General features: G+C 50.5%; 1 protein-coding gene across 7 annotated transcripts; it reads right to left on the bottom strand.

Moving 5' to 3' along the window:
- Nucleotides 1-1180: 1180 nt before the first annotated feature.
- Nucleotides 1181-21446, bottom strand: GNG12 (G protein subunit gamma 12). Of its 7 annotated transcripts, none has more exons than XM_085586092.1 (5): nt 21412-21446; nt 15142-15246; nt 12896-12953; nt 4694-4822; nt 1181-2023 (listed from the first exon to the last, which is right to left on the bottom strand). In XM_085586092.1, exons 4-5 carry the CDS (start codon nt 4793-4795, stop codon nt 1898-1900), a joined length of 228 nt encoding a protein of 75 aa, XP_085442218.1. In that variant the 5' UTR covers nt 4796-4822; nt 12896-12953; nt 15142-15246; nt 21412-21446; the 3' UTR covers nt 1181-1897. The 7 variants fall into 7 exon arrangements, with proteins under 7 accessions (XP_085442218.1, XP_085442217.1, XP_085442215.1 ...); XM_085586091.1 differs by lacking the exons at nt 15142-15246; nt 21412-21446 and adding exons at nt 17408-17988; nt 18029-20913; XM_085586089.1 differs by lacking the exon at nt 15142-15246 and having other exon boundaries at nt 21356-21446.
- Between the last annotated feature and the right edge of the window lie 266 nt (nt 21447-21712).

Below are 21712 nucleotides of genomic sequence, written 5' to 3'. Positions count from 1 at the left end.
GGGAGGCTGGACCTGTTCTCCCACTCCTGGGATGCTCCAGCACCAGGCCACCCTGTCCCTGTCCCCAGCCCAGGTCCCACCCTGTGCCTGGGGCCACTGCAGCAGCAGCAGCAGATTTATTTCTCCAAGCTCAGATTCAATCCAAACCCCTCTGGTTTCTCCCAGTGTCACCCCCAGCCCTGTCCCCACACCACAAAGTGGGGGGTCCTGGGGGAACCTGGCCCAACACACAAATTCTATTTTTCTCCCCAAATCACACAAATTCTCATTTTTCTCCCCAGATCAGCCAGCTTGGCCAAGGACAAGAGGGGCAGCCCCATGGTGGGGTCTCACCACGGGTTTCTCCCACTACCTGTGGATGCAATGGTTTCGCTTATTTTTGAAAAAGCTACAAAGGCAGAGCCTGCATTTCCCCAGATTTTACAATCTCTGCTCTTTCTGGGGGTACTGATAGCAAAGAGCAAACCTAACCACTCCAGATTTCGGCGTTTATTGTATTTTAAAATGGTGAGTTCACCAAAAATCTCGGCATTAAACACTGCCAGATGTGGGCAGCTGTGCTGGATCACCAGGCAGGAGCCCACATCTGGATCAGCACCCTGCCACGAGCTTCTCTGAAGGGCAGACACCAAGAACGTCCCTGCAGCCCAAAAAAATATTCCAATCTCTTCCCAAATCCCTGGGAAAACAAGGACTGGCAGCACGGGGCTCCCTCCCTCCCCTCAGCCCCACAGGAGCAATTAACAGAGCTCATTAATTGTGGCCAGGTGTGTGGCAAGCAGACTCGGTGAAAAGGAACTGGTGCAGAGCCACGCTGCTGCTGGTGTCTTTTTCTACTAAAAAACACTCTGGTTACAAAAATAATTTGCACAGGGTAAGCAGCAGGTTGTTCTGCCAGGCTGATTTTTGGAGCTCTGCCAAAGAGATTTGTCAAACAAAGGTGAATTTTTTTTTTTATTCTCTATCAAAAGTGGGTCTGTAATTTCATACAGATATGACAAATCTGCAACGTAAGGGGCTCAGAAATTCTGCGAATATCCCCCCAGAAATGCAGGGTTATGGCAGATGACTTCAGCTGCCTGCACAAAAGGACATTTGCAGCCAGCTGAAGCCAGGATTATTTGTGAACCCTTCAAAATTTGCTGTTAATATATAAGGTTTATATATCTACACACACACACACAGAGAAAGACATTTTTATTATATGTATATATAAAATATATACTAGATGGAAAGGCCCTCAATTATAAATGCATAATCACAAGCTGGAGCTAATTTGGCATTTTTCCTGTTTAAAAATTGATTTTTTTTTTTATAAAAACGAGTCAAGCTCTGACTCCCTGCTCAGAACCCAGCTGGGGCTGGGGGTGAGGGCAGCGTTCCTCCAGCTCTGCCAGGGCACCTCCAGCCTCTCTTTTTTAATTTCTTTGAGGGTGTGTTTTTCACTAATAAAGTTTTTTATTCGAGAAGAAAAGGCAGCAGAATCCAAGCTGGAAATTCTGCTTTTCCAACCCACGGAAAGCAGGGAAAGCATCTCTGATTCCCAACTTTATCCTGGAAAAGCCCTGGGATGAGAGGCCAGCAGGAGGAAGGCTGAGGCAGAGCTCCCCAGCAGCTGCTACAATCATTTTTTGCAAGGTAGATTTTGCTAGAAAATGCACTTTTCAGCGTGCCCGTGCACAAACAGGTGCTGCCAGCACGGGCACGACCCCGCCAAAAAATTAAAAAAAAAAAAAATTTAAGAAAAATCGTTAATTTTATAAAATGTAAACCCAGTGATTCCATCAGGTCTGTACAGCTTCGCTTCACCTGCAAAGCTCAGGCAACTTTGGTCGCGCTGGAGTTGGCGAACGGCCCCAGGAGCTCGGGGCACCCAGGGGCGCGGCAGCCGCCCGCCCTAGAGCACAACGCAGGTTTTCTTGTCCTTGAAGGGGTTCTCGGAGGCCGGGATGCCCAGCAGCAGAGGGTCCTTCCGGGCGTGCTCCTCGCAGTACAGCAGCAGCTCCGCCGCCGCCTTGGACACCTGCGCGGGAGGCGAATGGAACGGCCCGGGGGGGCAAGGAATGGAACGGCCCGGGGGGACAGGCAGAGAATGGAACAGCCCAGGGGGGAGGCAAGGAATGGAACGGCCCGGGGGGGGCAAGGAATGGAACGGCCCGGGGGGACAGGCAGAGAATGGAACGGCCCGGGGGGGGCAAGGAATGGAACAGCCCGGGGGGGCAAGGAATGGAACGGCCCGGGGGGGGCAAGGAATGGAACGGCCCGGGGGGGGCAAGGAATGGAACGGCCCGGGGGGACAGGCAGAGAATGGAACGGCCCGGGGGGAGGCAGAGAATGGAACGGCCCGGGGGGGGACAGGCAGAGAATGGAACGGCCCGGGGGGGGCAAGGAATGGAACGGCCCGGGGGGACAGGCAGAGAATGGAACGGCCCGGGGGGGGCAAGGAATGGAACAGCCCGGGGGCGGGGGGGACCCTCAGCCAGTGCAGTGACCCTTAACCGAAACAGAACCAAATGGGAAATAATATAAAATATAAAATGTAAAATGTAAAATGTGAAATGTGAAATGATATAAAATTTAAAATATAAAATGTAAAATGTGAAATGTAAAATGATATAAAATATAAAATGTCAAATGTAAAATGTGAAAAAATAAATATAAAATATAAAATATAAAATGTGAAATGTGAAATAATATAAAATATAAAATATAAAATATAATATAAAATGTGAAATAATATAAAATATAAAATATAAAATGTAAAATGTGAAATGTAAAATGATATAAAATATAAAATATAAAATGTGAAATGTAAAATGTAAAATGTGAAATGTAAAGTGTAAAATGTAAAATGTAAAATATGAAATATAAAATAAATATAAAATATAAAATATAAAATATAAAATATAATATAAAATGTGAAATAATATAAAATATAAAATATAAAATATAAAATGTAAAACGTAAAATGTAAAACGTAAAATGTAAAATATAAAATAATATAAAATATAAAATGTAAAATATAAAATAATATAAAATATAAAATGTAAAAAGTAAAACGTAAAATGTAAAATATAAAGTATAAAACATAAAATGTAATACATAAAACATACAATATAAAATGTAAAATATAAAATATAAAGTATTAAATAAATATAAAATATAAAATGTAAAATGTAAAATATAAAACATAAAATGTAAAACCTAAAAATAAAAAACATAAAATATAAAAACCATACCCTGCTCCACAACCAAAACCCATAATTTATCCCAAGACCTTTAACAAAAAGTACCTAATGAAACTCAAAACCAAGCACTGAAATTCTGAAATCAAAACGATAAAACGTGCTGAGGGCTGTGAGGGTGGCACGGGAGAGCTGCTGGGGAAACCCCTCACCCAATATAACCCTTAACCCAATCAAACCAAAACCAACTTCACAAAAAAACCCAAAAAATCACAGAAGTTTAAATATTATATCAAAAAAAGAATCACAAAGGAAAAAAAAAAATAATATTACACAAAAAAAGTTTTAACACCTATACAAGAGTTTTTTTATTCCGTACGAGTAAAAAAATTTAAAATAAAAAAAAATATAAGCCAGTCCTATTCCTCCTCTTTCTTCTTCCTTACCTCCATATTCTTAATAATATTAACACTCATAAATTAAAAGAAAAATATTTAATATAAATAATAAACATTCAAAAACCCTATACACATTTAACACATAATATACCACATAAAAAATAACAAGCCAAAAGCAAAAAAAAGCAAAAAAAAACCCCCAAAAAAAGTATCAAAAGTGTGTGTACCTCTACCTAAGCTACTAACCAAGCCACAATAACCCAAAAAAAAAAAATCTTTTAAATAACTTAAAATAAACTACCTTAAAAGCAAACAACAAAAAAGGGCTACATTTTTAAGAACACAAATTAAAAAAACCCCAACTTTTCCACCTTAAATGTAAAAAATAAAAAACTGCTAATGTTTTTTCTTAAAACACACAAAAAAAAACTTTTCCACCTTAAATGCAAACAACTGCTAAGTTTTGCTTTAAGAACACAAATTAAAAAAGAAAACAAAAACTTAACTTCCTGACCTTAAATGCAAACAACAAAAAATGCCTAAATTTTTCTCTAAAAACACAAATTAAAAGAAAAAAACAACTTTTCCAACTTAAATGCAAATGCCAAAAAACTGCTAATTTTTTCTTTAAAAACACAAATTAAAAAAAAAAACAAAAAAACACCAAAAACTTTTCCACCTTAAATGCAAACAACAAAAAACTGCTAATTTTTTTAAAAAACACAAATTAAAAAAAAAAAAAAAACAAAAAAACCCCAAAAACTTTTCCACCTCAAATGCAAACAACAAAAAACTGCTAAATTAAAAAAAAGGAAATTAAAAAAAAAACAAAAAAAAAAAAAAAACAAAAACTTTTCCACCTCAAATGCAAACAACAAAAAACGGCTACATTTTCTCTTTAAAGACACAAATTAAAAAAAAAAAAAAAAACCAAAAACTTTTCCACCTTAAATGCGAATGCCAAAAAACTGCTAAATTTTTCTTTAAAAACACAAATTAAAAAAAAAAAAAAAAAAAAACCCAAAACCTTTTCCACCTTACAAGCAAACGACAAAAAACTGCTAAATTTATATTTTGCTAAAACGCCACAAGTGCGAAGGCCGCGCTCACCTTGATCCTCTCCATGGACGCCTCGGCCCGGAGCTGCTGCACCGTCCTGCGCGCCTGGGCGACGCTGCTGCCGCTGCCGCCTGCTTTTCCCGACATTTCCATGGAATTCCGGGAGCACGGAGGTCCTGCCTGGGAACACGGGTGGTTGTCAGTCCAGTAGGCAGCACGGTACCCCGATAAAGTGATTTTTAAACTGAATTATTGTTGTATTCGACCGGAGCGATCGGTTAAAAAGCAACTTGTTAATCTGTGCTGTGGGATTTTCGGAGCAGGGATGGATGGGGCAGCCGAGAGGTGTTTGTAAAAGATTTTATTCCATTCTCGGCCTCGCGAGGAGGGTGAGGCAACACGGTGCCACGCACGCCGTCCCGACCAGAACTGGATTGTATGCAGAGAATTCCCTACAAATCCATCTCCCCACGTTGTGGAGGTTGGTGAGCTGTGGCACAGGCGCTGGATCCTCCCTCTGCAGCTTGGCCCGGGGATGCCAGGGGGGTCTGGAAAGCCACGGAGTGCCCAGGAGCTGCCCAGGGCACGGACAGGATCCGGAGTGCGGCGAGCCAGGCTGGAGCCACGGGACACCGAGGCTGCAAAATTCCATGAGCACGTCCAGCCCAACCGTGCCCAGCACTGCCAGGGCCACCCGTGTCCCCAAGTGCCACAGCCCCAGGGCATGAAATCCCTCCTGGCGTGGGGACTCGGCTGGGCCAGGGCTGGAGAACCTTCCTGGGGAGGAATAACATCCTGTCCTCTCGGAATCTGTGCTATTGGTGATCCCAAGATTGTAAAAAGTCTCTGGTTTTTGGCTTTGTTGCCAAAGCAGAAGCCATAATTGGTCTGTGCTGGTTTCCAGGTTGTTTATTCTGTTTATCTCTAACATGTTCTGCTGCCCTGCCCAGCTCTGTCCTGCAGGGCAGCGTGTGGGGCTCTGCCCTCAGTGGGATGTGACAAACATTAAATACCAGAAACTCCCTGGGCTGCATTTACAATAACGTGCCAATATCTGTCACCTACGTTGGACAGTGTGTCCCCAGCCTGAGCCAACAGAAAAATGCCAACACCACAGTGAGACATGGAGGGCATGGAGAAGGAGAAAAAGGACAAGGCACACCCAATTTCCTCCATCTTGTCCCCTTTGGACCCCTCATCTAGAACCCTAAAATTTTACTTTTGCACCTGTGCCACACTTAATTATTCCTTATATCAAACACTCAGAGCTGGTAATTGATCCTGTAAGATTGAAAACTCTTTTCCATGGCCAGAGATCACAGCCAGTGTCTCTGGGGCTCTGTCCAGGGGGTTCCTGAGCCCTGCCAGGGTCCCAGGGCAGCCAGAGGGATGTCCTGGATTCCCACACTGTCCCAGGCTGGTTCTCCCAGGGCCAGGCTGGAGCCCCCTGGCACAGTGGGAGGTGTCCCTGCCATGGCAGGGGTGGCACTGGGTGGGCTTTGAGCTCTCTCCCAACCAAACCAGTCTGGGATTCCAAATGCTCCAGCTCTGGAGGAACCCAGGAGCTCTGCCCAGCTCCAGCAGAGGAGGGGAGCTGGGTTTGTGTGTGAGCCCCTCCTGTTTGCCCTGACCTGTGGAGCAGCCCCTGCAGGGCTCAGGTTTCTGTCCCAGCCTGGCACAGCGTTCCCCTGCTCCCGGCCCTGCGTGCTGGGCACATTCCTTGGAAAAGCTGTGGGCACAGCAATTCCCCAGGGGCAGGAAATGCTGGGGCAGGGACATGCACTCCTCAGATCTGGTGCCACTAAAAACTCACTTCCTGCAGTAAAGAGTAAGAGATTCCCCCTGCAGATCCATGGATTCTCCAAGCGTTGTCCCACCCAGCCTTGGGCACTGCCAGGGATCCAGGGGCAGCCCCAGCTGCTCTGGGAATTCCATCCCAGGGAACAATTCCCAATTCCCAATGTCCCATCCATCCCTGCCCTCTGGCAGTGAAGCCATTCCCTGTGTCCTGTCCCTCCTGCCTTGTCCCCAGCCCCTCTCCAGCTCTCCTGGAGCCCCTTTAGATGAAAAAATGAATTTTCCCAGCAGGAAACTCCAACAGGCACTGCTGGAGCTGCTGTGAGCCCAAACCCCTCATCCCTGGGATAACAAGGAGCTGTGTCACCCAGACAAAAACTGAGCCCAAACTCCCTGCACTTCTCCCTCACAATATTCAAAACCTGCACCGTGAAAAGCCCAACAAAAAGCAATTTCTTTTTATCCAGTAACAAATGCAGCTCTGAGAGGACAATTCAGGAGCTGCTGATTCCTCCAATTTTAGGATTTTTTTTTTGAGATTTAAAAAGGTGTAAAATTAAAAGATAAACCATTATCCTCTCATTAACTGGGGAAAGGCCACACTCAGCCTTCCCTGCCCCAGCCCCAAATCCCCTTTTGCCACTGGAGCTGTTGGATTCTCTGGATCCCTTCCCACCCTACACGGATTGACCTCCTTAGGAAAGTTCCAGTGCTTATTTTCCCAGCTGCTCAGCTTTGTTAATAAATGAGATGTTTGCAAAAAACAAACCAAAACAAACCAAGCCAAACCCTAAGATTTGAAAATTAAATTGCTGCGTTTGCCCATCTCCAAACAAACACGAGCTTTAATAGCCCTGCTAAGATTACTAAATCTCTTCTGCAGGGAGATTTACAACAACTAGGTCAGCTCCCAATAAATCTGTTTTCCTTCCCAGCTCCTGGCAAGGGCTCCGAGCTGCTGAAGCCATGGGATTTCTCCCAGGGCACCCTGGACTTCTCAGAACTGCCCAGATTTCAATTGGAGGTGCCAGAATTCTGCAGAATGTGGGGCTTCAGAGCCCTGGGCAGGGTTTCTGGGCTAGGAGGATCTGCCAGGAGAAGAAGTTGCTCCCTGAGGAACAAGCCCTGAGTGGGAGAGGGCACGGCTCGGATTTCTAGGAAACGATCCCTGGTGGCCAGCAGGCAGCCCTGAGCCCGAGAGCCTCCCCCATCCCTGCACTTTCCCTTTGGGATCTCTCGTGTCCCAGCACTCCCAGCTCCTCCTTCTGTGCTAAAGGCACCAAAAACTCCTTTTCAACAAGTTTATCCCTTCACCACCTAAAGCAAAACGTGGCTGGTGATCCAGGCCAGGCTGGACACTGGGGCTGGAGCTCCTGGGACAGTGGAGGTGTCCCTGCCATGGCTGGGGTGGCACTGGGGGGGATTTGAGGTCCTTCCAGCCCAAACATTGCAGGATTTTCTGCTGTGACCTCAGGCAGGAGGGGGCTCCCTGCAGGGACGTGTGGTGACATCCTCGGGTGTGACAAAGCTGAGCAGGACCCGGGTGGTGGGGACAGAGATGCCCAAAGCCCAGAGCAGCTGCAGGCAGGGCTGCAGCTCTCCCCTGGGTCTGACTCAGAGCCTAAAAGGAGACAAAAGGATCAAAACCAGAGCAGCCTCCCCTGGGCACCACCCTGCCATGGCAGGGCCACCTCCTGCTGTCCCAGGGGCTCCAAACCATCCTGGCCTGGGGCACGGGGGCAGCTGGACCTGGGCACCCTGTGCCAGGCCTGCCCACCCTCCCAGGGAAGGATTTATTTCTCATTTACCCACGGGAACCTGCAGAGGAGGATTCCCACCAGCTGCGCTTTGCCAGGAAAAGAGAGACCCACAGGAAAATTCCAGTGCCTTTCCTGCAGCCACGCGCACCTGCACTTTTTCCTTTCTTGAAACACCTGGTGGAGCTGCCCCTGTCTCTTTTCCACAGAAAAGCCCTGTTTTTCCAGGCTTTGCCCTATTTCTTCCCCCAGGCTTCAGGCAGCGGGGTTGCCACGCAGCAGATCCCCGGATCCGCCTGGGCTGGCTGCCAAAGGCCAGCTCCAGTGGGATAATTAAACTCTGGACTGTCTTATTTACTCTCTCAGATCCAGGAATTGTGAGGCACCTGCTGAGTGAAAGGTGATTCAATCAGCACTGCTGAAGCAGGGCTGAGGATCTGCTGGAAATCCCAGCAGCTCTGCCCAGAACCAGCTCCCAGTTTGCTCCAGTTACCCCAAGCCAGCTCATACTGGAGCAGCAAAGCCTGGCTGACAGCAGGATAAACCCTCAAAGGTGTCTTGCAACTGTTTCTTTTGAAATCAAACAGATTTTGAGGTGAATAAATCAAAACTTGGATCAAGAGAGCAGGTTGGGCAAAACACAAACCATCACCGGTGACAACGACAGCACCCACCTGTGTAATCACCCCTGGCTGGTTTTCCAGCCCCTGCTTGGTTTTTCCAGAGCTGCCAGCAGGGATTTAAGATTACAGCTACCCTAGAAATGAAGGTTGCAAAGGTCTCTCCCTTTCCAGAGCCACTGGAGCCCTGCTGGGGAGGATGGATGTGCCAAACTCCCAAGGAAAAGGCAGGAAGAGGACACGGGGTGCTCCCAACATCCCCACTGACACCCACACCCAATGTGGGTGCCCTGCACACCCATGGGGTGGGAGGGAGCCCCAGGAGTCACTGCTGCTGCAGGGGATCCGTGCTGGAGCAGCTCCAGCCTGGAAATGTTGGGATGCTGCTGCCTGATAAACCAGAAACAATCTCTGTGGCAGGCACATTCTTCTCTCTCTCAAGATTTTTTTCATAAAAGAACAAAGAAAGAAGAAAGAGAATACAATTTTCTATTCCTGCCCCTCATTTTTCCCATGTGAAATGTGTTTAAAGAATTGTTTACCTGAAGTAATTACTTAATTGGTTAAGCCTAATGGCAAATCCAATCCATCTGTGTCTGGACTCTCGAGAGAGTCACAAGTTGTGAGCAAGTTAGATACAGTAGTTAGAAAAAGCTAGTATGTAGTTTTAATGTGTCCTTTAAATAGTATATTAATGTATCATAGTACAGTTATAATAAAAAATCATTCAGCCTTCTAAATTAAAGTCAAACATCATCATTTCTTCCCACCAAGTTCACCTGCACTTACAATAAATCTCCACCATGGGAATGATCCCAATTTTCTTAAATACACAGGAACAGGGGGAAAAGAGGGAAACAAGCAGCTGGAGAAGCTCAGAGCTGCTGCTCCCAGCTCATTCCCAGCCTTGAGCTGGAGTTGGAGGTTTCAGGAATTCCACAGGAGTGCTGCAGGTCTCCAAGTGACACCATTCCCTGCTGTGTGCTGGGAGACTTTGAGGCTGCCTCTGGTTTCTCACCACCACTGACACAGCCTTGCCTGCAAAACCATTCTGCTCCCTCCTCCTTCCCTGGCATGCTTTCATCCCACTGCCTTCAGCTGGCACCCTGCAAACTATTTGGGAATAACACCAGCAAACCCCAAACCCCAGCTCCAGCTGCCTCCTCGCCCCCCAGAGCTCACAGGAATAAAAGGAATAAAATTTTGCTCCTGCAAATGCAGGGATTTGTCAGGCAGGGAGGAGGAAGAGGGGATGCACAGAGTGGCACCAAGCTGAGGGAAATCCTCATGGAAACAGGGAAAAAGAGCCCCCACGGCCCCAGGAGGGGTGGCACGAGCAGGGGGTGATGCCAGAGCCCCACTGCAGGGGCAGGGCAGGGTGGGGTGAGGCTCCCACAGCCTCTGCAGGAGCCAGGGCTGGCTGGGATTTGAATGCTGGGGTTGGTTTTCCTACAGGGCACCCTGGGGAAGCTTTGTCATGACTTGCAGAACCTGAAAATGCTCCCAGTCCTAGCCAGGAGGCCACTGCTGGCAGGGAAGGTGGAGGCAGGAATAAACCACAGGGTTCTGAGCAGGCACCGGGGCACAGCCACAGCCACAACAATTCCACAGGAGCAGCACAAAGCCTCTGTGCAAAGCTGTGACCTTCCCCAGCTCTGAATGCTGATTTTTTAGGTCTCCAGTGGAAGATCTGTTGGAGGAACTTCGGTGTGCCTGGCTCTATTTTCAGCCAGGAGGAGAAGGGAAGGATAGGGGAAGGAGAGGGAAGGAGAGGGGAAGGAGAGGAAGGAATTCCAGCCCAATTCCAGCCCAATCCCAGCCCATCCCAGCCCATCCCAGCCGGGCAGAGCTGCTCCTGCCCCAGCCATGCTGCCAGCCTGGTTTTTCCAGCAGCCCAAGGCAAAGCCCAGGGCTCTGCTGGCCCAGTGTGGGGCCGTGCTGACACCCAGTGGAAGCACCAGAGCTGGAACCTTTTCCTTCTGCCAGAGAGAATGGAAAATGAAGCTGGGCAGCAGGAAAACACAGGGCTCCTGCCCTCAGGCAGCAGACAGAGCAGGGATTGGAGTAAAGCAGGGATTTGAGGTGCTTTTGGGTCGGTTCTCTTTTGATGGTGCTTTTGTCCCATCCCTAGAAGGGTCCAAGGCCAGCATGGAGCAGCCTGGGACAGTGGGAGATGGCCTTGCCCATGGCAGGGGTGGCACTGGGTGGGCTCCGAGGTCCCTCCCAACCCCAATTCTGGAATTTCACGATCCTGATTCCCCACACAGCAAGCAGAGAGACAAGTTGTGCAATATCCCACAGATTTCTGGGAGCACCCCGAGCCACTCCTGCCCTTTGCAGACTGAACACAACATCCACAGTGCAAACTTCCCAGGAAAAATGGCAACAGGGGTCACCCATGACCTCCCACCATGGGGAAGGAGAAGGATTTTTCCACACCTACCCCAAACCAAGCTGTGAGTAGCAGCTCCCTGGTGATGAGCAGCTAAGAAGGGCTGGATTTTTAAGCAGGACTGGATTTTTAAGCAGGACTCAGGCGAGATTGCACAAATATTTTATATAAGCTAGAAAAAGTTTAGGTTTGGGGAAAGAAAGCAAGATCCTCCCCCAGGGATCACAGCCTGGAAAAGGAAAGCTGCAGGATTGCAGTGGTTTTTGGGGAGAACGGGGCTGCTCTGGGATGCTCCACAGCTCAGGCAGCTCAGATTTCAAACCCAATTTTCCAGCAGAAAAGGTCCAGCAAGGCCCAGCTCTGCTGCCATCCCCCTCCTGGAGGAGGTGCAGCAGCCAGGGCTGGATGAGAACTGGGAATTCTGGCCAGGCAGATGCCCCTGGTTTGCACAGGGTGCCTGCCAGTGCAAACACAGAATAAAAGCCCCTTAAAGCACAGAACATCCATTTGTGATGTTCCCTCCTTCAGAGAATTTACACTTGAGAGTACTGAGAGATCCTACAGCAGAGATCTTTTTTTTAATTACAGATAATGCTGCCGGTGTTTTAATTGGGGATTAAAATCCTTAATGATGTGAAAATGAAAGGAAACAGAGAACTCCCAAGATCTTCAATTGGACTTGGTGTTCTGGGTGTTTAATTAGGGCTGTGCTCCTCCATAACCTCCCCTTCCTAAGTCATTCCAGCACCATCCTGCTGATCAAACTGGGCTGCAGCTCCCTTTGATTTTCAAAGTCAGCCCCCACCGTGGGATTCTGTCAAACCCAATGTACATTTTGGGAGAGGAGCAGTGGAAAAACCTGCTTTGGCTTTCCTCTGCATTTCTCCCGACTTCACTTTTTATTCCTTTAGCACACACCAAAAGCGACTTTTAGATCAAGGTTACTTTGAGAAACATCTGAGCAGTGTTATTTTAAAGACACCAGCCTTGAAGCCCTACTGGAAAAGGCAACGACCTGCAGGGCAGCCTCTCCACAGAAGGTCCCTGCTCCTCCCCACAGGGAAAGAGGGGAAAACTCCACAGAGAAATCTGCAGAGAGACTTTCAGCTGCATGAAAATCAGGCTGCAAAGCAGGGGAGGGCTGTGCTGAAAGCTCCAGCCTGGCCCCAGGGGCTGTGACCTTCAGCAGATTCTTTGTCTGGCACAGATAAAGCCAGGGATGCTCTGGGGAGAGCCCCACGGGGCTCAGCTCCAGGAACTGGGAAGGTGGGAAGGATTTCACCACCTCCTTGGCTGCAGGAATTTCTCCAGGTGCCTGTTTTTAAGGATTGGGGGGGGGGGGGGGGGAATATAGAATAATTTGCATTTTTTTAACGCAAAACACGTGTAGCACAGCAAAGACGGAAATGATGAAGATTTGCAGGCTGATAAAAATTTTCACCTCATCGGGGGAATAAACAAGGAAAAGATTAATTTCTGTAGGAAAAGCAGGTTTTTTCTGCCCCCTAAATTCAACCCAAAAGCAGTCAGGCAGTTAAAAGAATGAGGTGAAAAGTCTCAGCAGTCCTGCCAAGGACTTTATATTTGTTCTGCTCCAGAATAAAATTAAATCATCAGGGTTTGGGACTTGTCGTACTGCTTTGTATTTTGCAGGAAATAAAAGAACCAGCGTGGACTGGAAACTCACCTACATAGGCAGACTTGCTCCCTGTCCAGCTTGCCTTGATTTTATCGGTGTAATGATCCTGAAACAAGAATAAAATCAAAATTACAAGGATGTCACAGGGCAAGAAAGCCAAAGCCGGGGGTGGGGTTGGTACTTTTGGATTTTGTGGTTAATCACAAAAGCATTAATTTGAGATTGGAAAATCCACCTCAAACTTGGAGCAGCCTGGCATAGTGGAAGGTGTCCCTTCCCAAGGCAGGGGGTGGGATTGGATGGGATTTAAGGTCCCTTCCAAGCCAAAGCATTCCAGGATTATTTTGTCCCTGGAGCCTCGGAGCTGTCAGCCTCCAGTGATGTGTCCTCGCAGCTGGGTGTGAATCACTGCCTGAGCCAATCTGAGAGCTCTCATTCCCTGGGGAGGCCTTGCACACCCAGAAAGGAACCTGGAGTTGTACCAGCCCTCAAGTCTTGGAGCCCCTTTAGGCCCTGGCAGGGCTCTGAGCTCTCCCTGCAGCCTCCTCCTCTCCAGGGGAGCCCCCCCAGCCCTGTGGGGGTGATGGGAACCATCAGGTGATGGGAATTCTGTGGGAGCAGTGAAGGAATTCCCTTCACTCTGCTGCTGTGCTGCTGCACAATCCCTGCAGCTCACACACAGGTGTGCAAACAGGCACAGCTCAGGCTCCAACACCTCCCAGCCCAACGGGGGCTGGAATTCCCCCTCCTGGAATTCCCAGTGTGGAACTGGGATCAGAGGCACCTCCCAGCCCAACGGGGGCTGGAATTCCCCCTCCTGGAATTCCCAGTGAGGCTCCCAGTGTGGAACTGGGATAAGAGGCACCTCCCAGCCCAGCAGGGGCTGGAATTCCCCCTCCTGGAATTCCCAGTGTGGAACTGGGATCAGAGGCACCTCCCAGCCCAGCAGGGGCAGCCAATTCCCCCTCCTGGAATTCCCAGTGTGGAACTGGGATCAGAGGCACCTCCCAGTCCAACGGGGGCTGGAATTCCCCCTCCTGGAATTCCCAGTGTGGAACTGGGATCAGAGGCACCTCCCAGCCCAGCAGGGGCAGCCAATTCCCCCTCCTGGAATTCCCAGTGTGGAACTGGGATCAGAGGCACCTCCCAGCCCAGCAGGGGCTGGCAATTCCCCCTCCTGGAATTCCCAGTGTGGAACTGGGATCAGAGGCACCTCCCAGCCCAGCAGGGGCAGCCAATTCCCCCTCCTGGAATTCCCAGTGAGGTTCCCAGTGTGGAACTGGGATCAGAGGCACTTCCTGAGCTGGCAGAGCCAGGGCACGGCCGGACCCGGGGCTGCCCCTGCCAGTTCAGCCTTTGGGATGGATCCAACCTGCTCTGCCAGGGGCTGGCACCGAGCCTGGCGCTGCTCCGTGCCCGGCCAAGGAGCCACCACAGCCCTGCCCTTCCCTCAGCCCAGGGGAGAGGGAGGGAAAAACCCACCTGGAATGGCCCAGGGGTGGTCCTGAGCCAGGCAGGCAGTGATCATTTACTTGCAGGGAATTTTGGAAGGCGTTTGAGACGGGACTTCTGAATTGGTTTTGATGATGGGGTTTATTTTTCTTCCACACAGGCAGGAAGGGTGAATTTGGCTCATATTGTTATGGTATGGTTTAGAAGGTCTCAAGACCCTTAGTTATATGACTTTTTAAGGAGTTATTGACTAATAAAACACTGTCAATGAGGGTTTTTATGTTTTTGACTCAATCTTTAAATATTTAGTCTTATGGATTCATGTTACAGTGTGAGCTTTGTCAGCCAATCATGCTATGACACACAAACCTAGAGTGCTGCATTCTAAATTCCTTGTTTACTTCTGCAATTAATTATATTTTTTCTATACCTTGAACTCTAAAACTCTAAACATTCTTTTATTTAGCTTAACCTGTCTCTGCTTTAAACTACAAATCCACATTCTCGCTTCTAGCACCTCAGTTTGGGAGCCTTTTCCAAGGTTTCAGGTCAAATCCTGGGTTTAATTCTAAGCTTTGGCTTCCAGGCCCAAAGCTCTGGGAGCTCCCTACATTTCAGATTCCAGCAGGCAGCAGGGGCAGTATTCCCATTATAATCCCATTCAACTTCCCCTGCTGGAAACAGGATCACACTTTTAACAAGTGCTGGTCACATCATTGTGTGGAGGAGGAAAATAAATTGTGTTAAGGACACTCTGCCTTGCCACAGTCCTTGTCCCCGTGCCAGGCTTGTCCTGTCCACATCCAGCAAGGAAACCAAAATAAATAAATGTGACACGTAACCTCCTCCACGGACGTGTGACTGCTGCACAAAATCAAAGCTGGAATGGAAAAGCTGCTGCTCTGCTTATCTGTGCAACATCCCAACCTGCTCACACCCCCTGGAAACTGTCAGGGAAAAACAAGCAGAATTTTAAAATGGACTTGTGCATGCTGAGGGGGATGAAAACACAGCCAAAACAACCAGGAATGGTTTGGGTTGGGAGAGACCTTCAGGGATCAGGCAGCCCAAGCCCATCTTTAGTTCATCTGAGCAGTAATTCCAGCTCCTGGGGCCACCCTCCAGCCTGGAGCTACGCTGATATTCCTGCCTAATCAAAGCTCCTATCAAACCACTCAGAAAAACCCACAAACCCAGCACTGCTGGCATACTTTGAGGCTGGAGGAATGCACCCCCTGCAAAAGGCCCTGCTCGGGAAGGGATAAATCAGGGAAGGGCACTGGGCTGAGGAAATGCCACAGCTGGATGGGTCCCTGCCCCCTGGGCAAGGCTGGCAGCACCAGCCAGCTGCTCCTGCACTGCAGGAGCTCCAGTTCCAGCTGTGGGCTGAGGAATGCAGGCTGGGAATGCAGCTGGGAATGCAGCTGGGAATGCAGGCTGGGAATGCAGGCTGGGGGTTCAGGCTGGGAATGCAGGCTGGGAATGCGGGCTGGGAATGCGGGCTGGGAATGCGGGCTGGGAATGCAGGCTGGGAATGCAGGCTGGGAATTCAGGCTGGGAATTCAGGCTGGGAATTCAGGCTGGGAATGAAGGTTGGGAATTCAGGCTGGGAATGCAGGTTGGGAATTCAGGCTGGGAATGCAGCTGGGAATGCAGGCTGGGAATGCAGGCTGGGAATGCGGGCTGGGAATTCAGGCTGGGAATGCAGGCTGGGAATGCAGCTGGGAATGCAGCTGGGAATGCAGGCTGGGAATTCAGGCTGGGAATGCAGCTGGGAATGCAGCTGGGAATGCAGCTGGGAATGCAGCTGGGAATTCAGGCTGGGAATTCAGGCTGGGAATGCAGCTGGGAATGCAGGCTGGGAATGCAGGCTGGGAATTCAGGCTGGGAATGCAGCTGGGGGTTCAGGTTGGGAATGCGGCTGGGAATGCAGGCTGGGAATGCAGGTTGGGAATTCAGGCTGGGAATGCAGGCTGGGAATGCAGGCTGGGAATGCAGCTGGGAATGCAGGCTGGGAATTCAGGTTGGGAATTCAGGCTGGGAATGCAGGTTGGGAATGCAGGTTGGGAATTCAGGCTGGGAATGCAGGTTGGGAATTCAGGCTGGGAATGCAGGCTGGGAATGCAGGCTGGGAATGCAGCTGGGAATGCAGGCTGGGAATTCAGGTTGGGAATTCAGGCTGGGAATGCAGGCTGGGAATGCAGGCTGGGAATGCAGGCTGCTCCCTTCCCAGCAGGACTGAGGTGGGTTTTTCCAGCTGCAAACACCCCGAGAGCCAGGCTGGAGAACAGCCCCTGCACAGAGCAGGGCTGGGGGCTGGCACTGCCCATCAGAGCGGGGCAGGAGGGTTTGGATCACACATCCCACAGCACAGCGTGCCAAAAACTCCCCTGTCCCTGCACAGCAGCCTTGGGAAGGCACGGGAGAAGGGAAGGGAAAGGGGGAAAACAAAGGGGGAGCAAGGCTGGCTCCTGCCTGAGCTGAGCCCAGTGTTTGAACCGGGAGCTGATCCCAGCGGCCTCAGCTGCTGCAGCACAAATAATCCTCACAACACACTTCCATCCCCTTCCCTCCTCCCTCTGGAACTCCAGCACATGCCAAGACGCTGATACGGACACAGGAAGCTGAATATAAACACATTGCCTGTTTTACCAAATATTCCAAGGAACACAACTAAAAATACTCCAGGAACATCCCAAAGCTGTGATCCAGCCACGCTGCCTGGGGCTCCCAGGGAGCTGGGATTTGGGATTTGGGGCACACTGAACCCCAGGCCTCAGTTTTCATAGAATCCCAACTGGTTTGAGTGGGAAGAGACCTTAATGATTTTGTTCTGTTCCCCTGCCATGGCAAGGACACCTCCCACTGTCCCAGGAGCTCCAGCCCCAGTGTCCAACCTGGCCCTGGGCACTGCCAGGATCCAGGGGCAGCCCCAGCTGCTCTGGGAATTCCATCCCAGGGAACAATTCCCAATTCCCAATGTCCCATCCACCCCTGCCCTCTGGCAGTGAAGCCATTCCCTGTGTGCTGTCCCTCCATCCCTGTCCAAAGTCTCTCTCCATCTTTCCTGCAGCTCCTTCAGGCCCTGCAAGGCCCCACCGAGCTCACCCCAAAGCTTCTCCTCTGCAGGTGAACAATCCCACCTCTCCCAGCAGAGCTGCTCCATCCTGGTGCCTCCTCTGGATTCCCTCCAACAGCTCCTGGTCCTTCCTCTCCTGAGCGTCCCAGAGCTGGTGGCATCTTCTTGTGACACCCCAGAAGATCCTGGGGTGGATCCTCTCCTCCCTGGTGACACCTGGCTGGAAGGGGCTCAGCAGCTCCACAGTAAGGAATGCTACATCCCCTGGGAATGCTGGATGTACCCCCACCACACTCCCACCCCCCATGGTACCCCCACTGCTCCCCTCACCTCCCTGCAGCTACCTCCCTCCCTAAAATTCTGTGGAGAATCCCACCACACCCCTGAGGAATTCTGTCACGGCCTCGGCTCTTTCTCATCAATCCTTGCAAAGCATGGAATGGAAGCCTTCTGCTTTTTTTTTTATCAATTATTTTTCTTTTTTTTCCGTGTCATCAGTGCTGTCTCACCCTTCCAAACTGCCCCCAGGTGATTCCTGAGAGCAGAAATGATGTGGGACCAACTCTGAGTGCAGTGGGGAACACTGAGGTTTGGAAAAACAAACCCCAGCCTATTTTAGAATTATTTCTGCCTAATTAACAAACCCCAGCTGTGTAACAGTGCAAAATTCACCAAATAGCTGCACAATTCCAGCAGTGCAGGAATCCCTGGAGCCACCACACATCTGCAGCTCCCATTTCCCAGGAAAAAGCGAGTGCATGGCAATTTGCACCAACTGGGGGTGCTCCATGCCAATCCGTGGATTCCCATGGATTATTAATTATTCCATAATTCACTCCAACTCTGCTCAGGGCTATCAGGAGCCAGCAGTCTCACCCTGCTCCCAGGGTTTGTGCAAGCACAGATGGAGCTGCAGCAGCTCAGTCCTGCCCAAAATGCAGCTCCGTGGCTCGGCCAGGGCTGTGCTGGTGCTTCCCTGGATAAGTGCAAACCTTTGGAAGCGATTCCCTCGGCCCCCCCTGCGGAGATCTGGGCTCTGGCAAAGGGGACAAAGGGAAAGGGCGGAGGGGGAGCGTTTCTGGGGCCGCAGCAGGGATTTCTGCAGCAATTTGGGTCTGCTTTCACAAGAGGGCTCGGTCACGCAGGGACACGGCGGATCTGTGTCCTGGGAAGGAGTGCCCTGTGGTAAGGACATTTCCTTTTTATGATGTTTTTCATAGAGGTGCACAGAGAAAAATGAAAGAGAAAACAATTTCTATTTCTGCTCCTTGTTTTTCCTATGTAGAATGTGTTTGGAGAATTATTTCCCTGGAGTGATGCTTGATTGGATTCTGGTGAGGATTGTTTGAGCCTATGGCCAATCCAACCCACCTGGGGACTCTCAGAGAGGGGCACCAGTTGTGTTAGAGTCAGAGAAAGTAATATGGAGTTTTAGTATCCTCCTTTTATATAATATATTAATATATTTTAACATAGTTATAATAAAGAAATCATTCAGCCTTCTGAATTGAGTCAGACATCCTCATTTCTCCCCACTGAGTTCACCTGCATTTACCATGGTGCCCTGCTCAGCATCTCCCACTCAGCATTCCAGCAGGGATCTGGAGCCACAGAAAAAGGAGGGAGAGGGATTTTTTAAACAGGCAGGGAGGGACAGGACACAGGGAATGGCTTCCCAGTGCCAGAGGGCAGGGATGGGTGGGATATTGGGAAATGGGAATTGTTCCCTGGCAGGGTGGGCAGCCCTGGAATAGAATTCCCAGAGCAGCTGTGGCTGCCCCTGGATCCCTGGAATTGTCCAAGACCACTTGGACAGGGCTTGGAGCAGCCTGGGACAGTGGGAGGTGTCCCTGCCATGGAAGTGGAACAGAAAAAGATCTTTAAGGTCCCTTCCAACCCCAACCATTTGGGATTCCATAATTCTACAATTCTACTGTGTCACTGCAGGCCCTACTACAGAGACCTCCACATGAAACTGGAGTCCAGACTCAAATATTCCGAGTCTTTTTAGCAACGGAAACTAAAACCTTAAGAACTTTCAGTGCTTAAAAAGTCATCACATTACGTTTGAAATAAAAAAATATCTAAAACCCTACAGCACAACTCGATAATTTGATTTAACACCAGCAAGACATGAGAGATCAGTTGTTCTGCTGCCTGGGAGCCCAAGAAGCTCCTTCAGGGCAAGAGGAGAATTTAATCTTTCAAGAAAAATTCCCCATTAGCTGGGTGATTATGGAATGAGCTCGCCCTCAGCATGAGAGCATCACTGCTCCTCTCTGGAATTGATTGCTCCTTGATAAGAGATATCCAAATGCTGTGGAAATACGGGATTGAGGAGTCATTAACTCCACACTAATCCCTCAAGCTCATTTAGTGGCACTGAGCAGCACAAAATCCTGTCCACTACTCACCCTTTACTCCCACAGCTGTGCCAATTCAGAATTTCTGAACCAATTTACACCCCAGACAAACACACACAAGTAATGTGTCCCTGGCCCTGTTAAAACCCCAGAAAATCACCTGGCAAACTGCTGGGAATTCCATTTTGCCCCTTTCCAATTGCCACACTAATTAAATAACAGAATCACAGAATGCCCTGGGCTGGAAGGGACCCACGAGGATCATTAGGTGCAGCTCCTGGCCCCGCACAGGACAACCCCAAAATCTCACCCTGAAAGATCTGAAAGCATTCCCTGGGGATCTGTTCCGTGCCCACCACCCCCTGCAAGAAGAACCTTTCCCAAAATCCAACCTAAACCCCTCCTGACAGCTCCAGCTCCTTCATAAAAACACCAGGCTAAAATCACAACGTACACTCAAATCCCTCATCCCCCCCCCCTCCCAAAAAAGCAAAGAATTTAAGCTCGCAATAGATAATCGCAATTGTAAAGTTATTAAAGGAAATAAAAACTTCCAGAAGTTGGGCTTGATGATCCGTGTGGGTCCCTTCCAGCTCGGGTCTGCAATTCCATGATTCCAAGCAAACCTATTACTGCAACAGGGCGTGTAATCTCAGTATCAAAACGAAACCTCCTGGAATAATGACGCTTCCCACTAATTAACCTCCTTCCCACACTCGGCCCACAGCTCCCCGCACGTGGGAAACTTCCTCCGCCGAGCAGAGCTCGCTGATTCCAAGGAAAAACCCGTGGCCTGGCGGCCAGGAATGCGAAAACAGGGAAAATGTAAAGGATTTTACATTTTAAATGTAAAGCTGAAAGCTGGGGGCGGCCCCCGCGGAGTTGGAGCCGCCAGCTCCGGGTGTCCATCGGTGCCGTGGGGAAGGTCTGGAGGGAAGGAGAAGGGAAGGAAGAAAAAACTGCCTATTTTAGAATTATTTCTGCCTAATTAAGCAGATCATTTTTTACACAATGAAGCAGATTTTTTTTCCCTCATTCCACTTGTTGAACCACGTCGCACACCCGCGCGCTGCCTCCCGCCGGGAACCCTCCTCAGCACAACCAAAAAATGGGTAAAAAACATAAAAAACTCCGAAAGGCGCCCCAAAAGCCGGCAGGCAGCGCTCGGGCCCGGCCCGGCGGCAGAAGGGGCCGGGCTGGGCTCCTGGCCCGGGACCCCGGGACCCACCGAGCGCTGCTCCCGGGGAACCCGGGACCCCGGGACCCACCGAGCGCCGCTCCCGGGAAACTCGGGATCCCGGGACCCCGGGACCCACCGAGCGCCGCTCCCGGGAAACTCGGGATCCCGGGATCCCGGGACCCACCGAGAGCCGCTCCCGGGGAACCCCCCTGTTCCCGGACCCCGGGATCCCGGGACTCACCGAGCGCCGCTCCGGGGAACCCGGGACCCCGGTACTCACCGAGCGCTGCTCCCGGGGAACCCCCCTGTTCCCGGACCCCGGGATCCCGGGACTCACCGAGCGCCGCTCCCGGGGAACCCCCCTGTTCCGGGACCCCGGGATCCCGGGACTCACCGAGCGCCGCTCCTGGGGACCCCGGGATCCCGGTACTCACCGAGCGCCGCTCCCGGGGAACCCCCTGTTCCCGGACCCCGGGATCCCGGGACTCACCGAGCGCCGCTCCCGGGGTCTCCACGGGCGACGGCAGCGGCAGCGGGGCCACGCCCACCGAACGGAGCCACGCCCACCGAGCGGGGTCACGCCCACAGAGCGGGACCACGCCCACCGAACGAAGCCACGCCCACCGAACGGGACCACGCCCACCGAACGGGGCCACGCCCACCGAACGGGGCCACGCCCACCGAACGGGCCATGTCCACGGGATTGAGCCACGCCCACTGATCGTAGCCAGGCCCCGTTCCCGCCTGGCCACGCCCCTCTCTGGAGGGGCGTGGTGTGTGGTGGGCGTGGC

The sequence above is a fragment of the Lonchura striata genome, chromosome 8 (genome assembly GCF_050655825.1).
Source record: "Lonchura striata isolate lonStrDom1 chromosome 8, ASM5065582v1, whole genome shotgun sequence".
Taxonomy (NCBI): Eukaryota; Metazoa; Chordata; class Aves; order Passeriformes; family Estrildidae; genus Lonchura; species Lonchura striata.
The sequence above is the reverse complement of the archived record's forward strand: the minus strand, read 5'-3'. Positions and strand labels throughout refer to the sequence as shown.

What these genes read in the sequence shown, in the direction of transcription:
- GNG12 (XM_085586089.1), bottom strand. Translation starts at nt 4,795, where the DNA reads ATGGAAATGTCGGGAAAAGCAGGCGGCAGCGGCAGCAGCGTCGCCCAG. An exon ending in CGTCCATGGAGAGGATCAAG is followed by an intron (nt 2,024 to 4,693) that starts GTGAGCGCGGCC and finishes CCTCCCGCGCAG; the next exon opens with GTGTCCAAGGCGGCGGCGGA.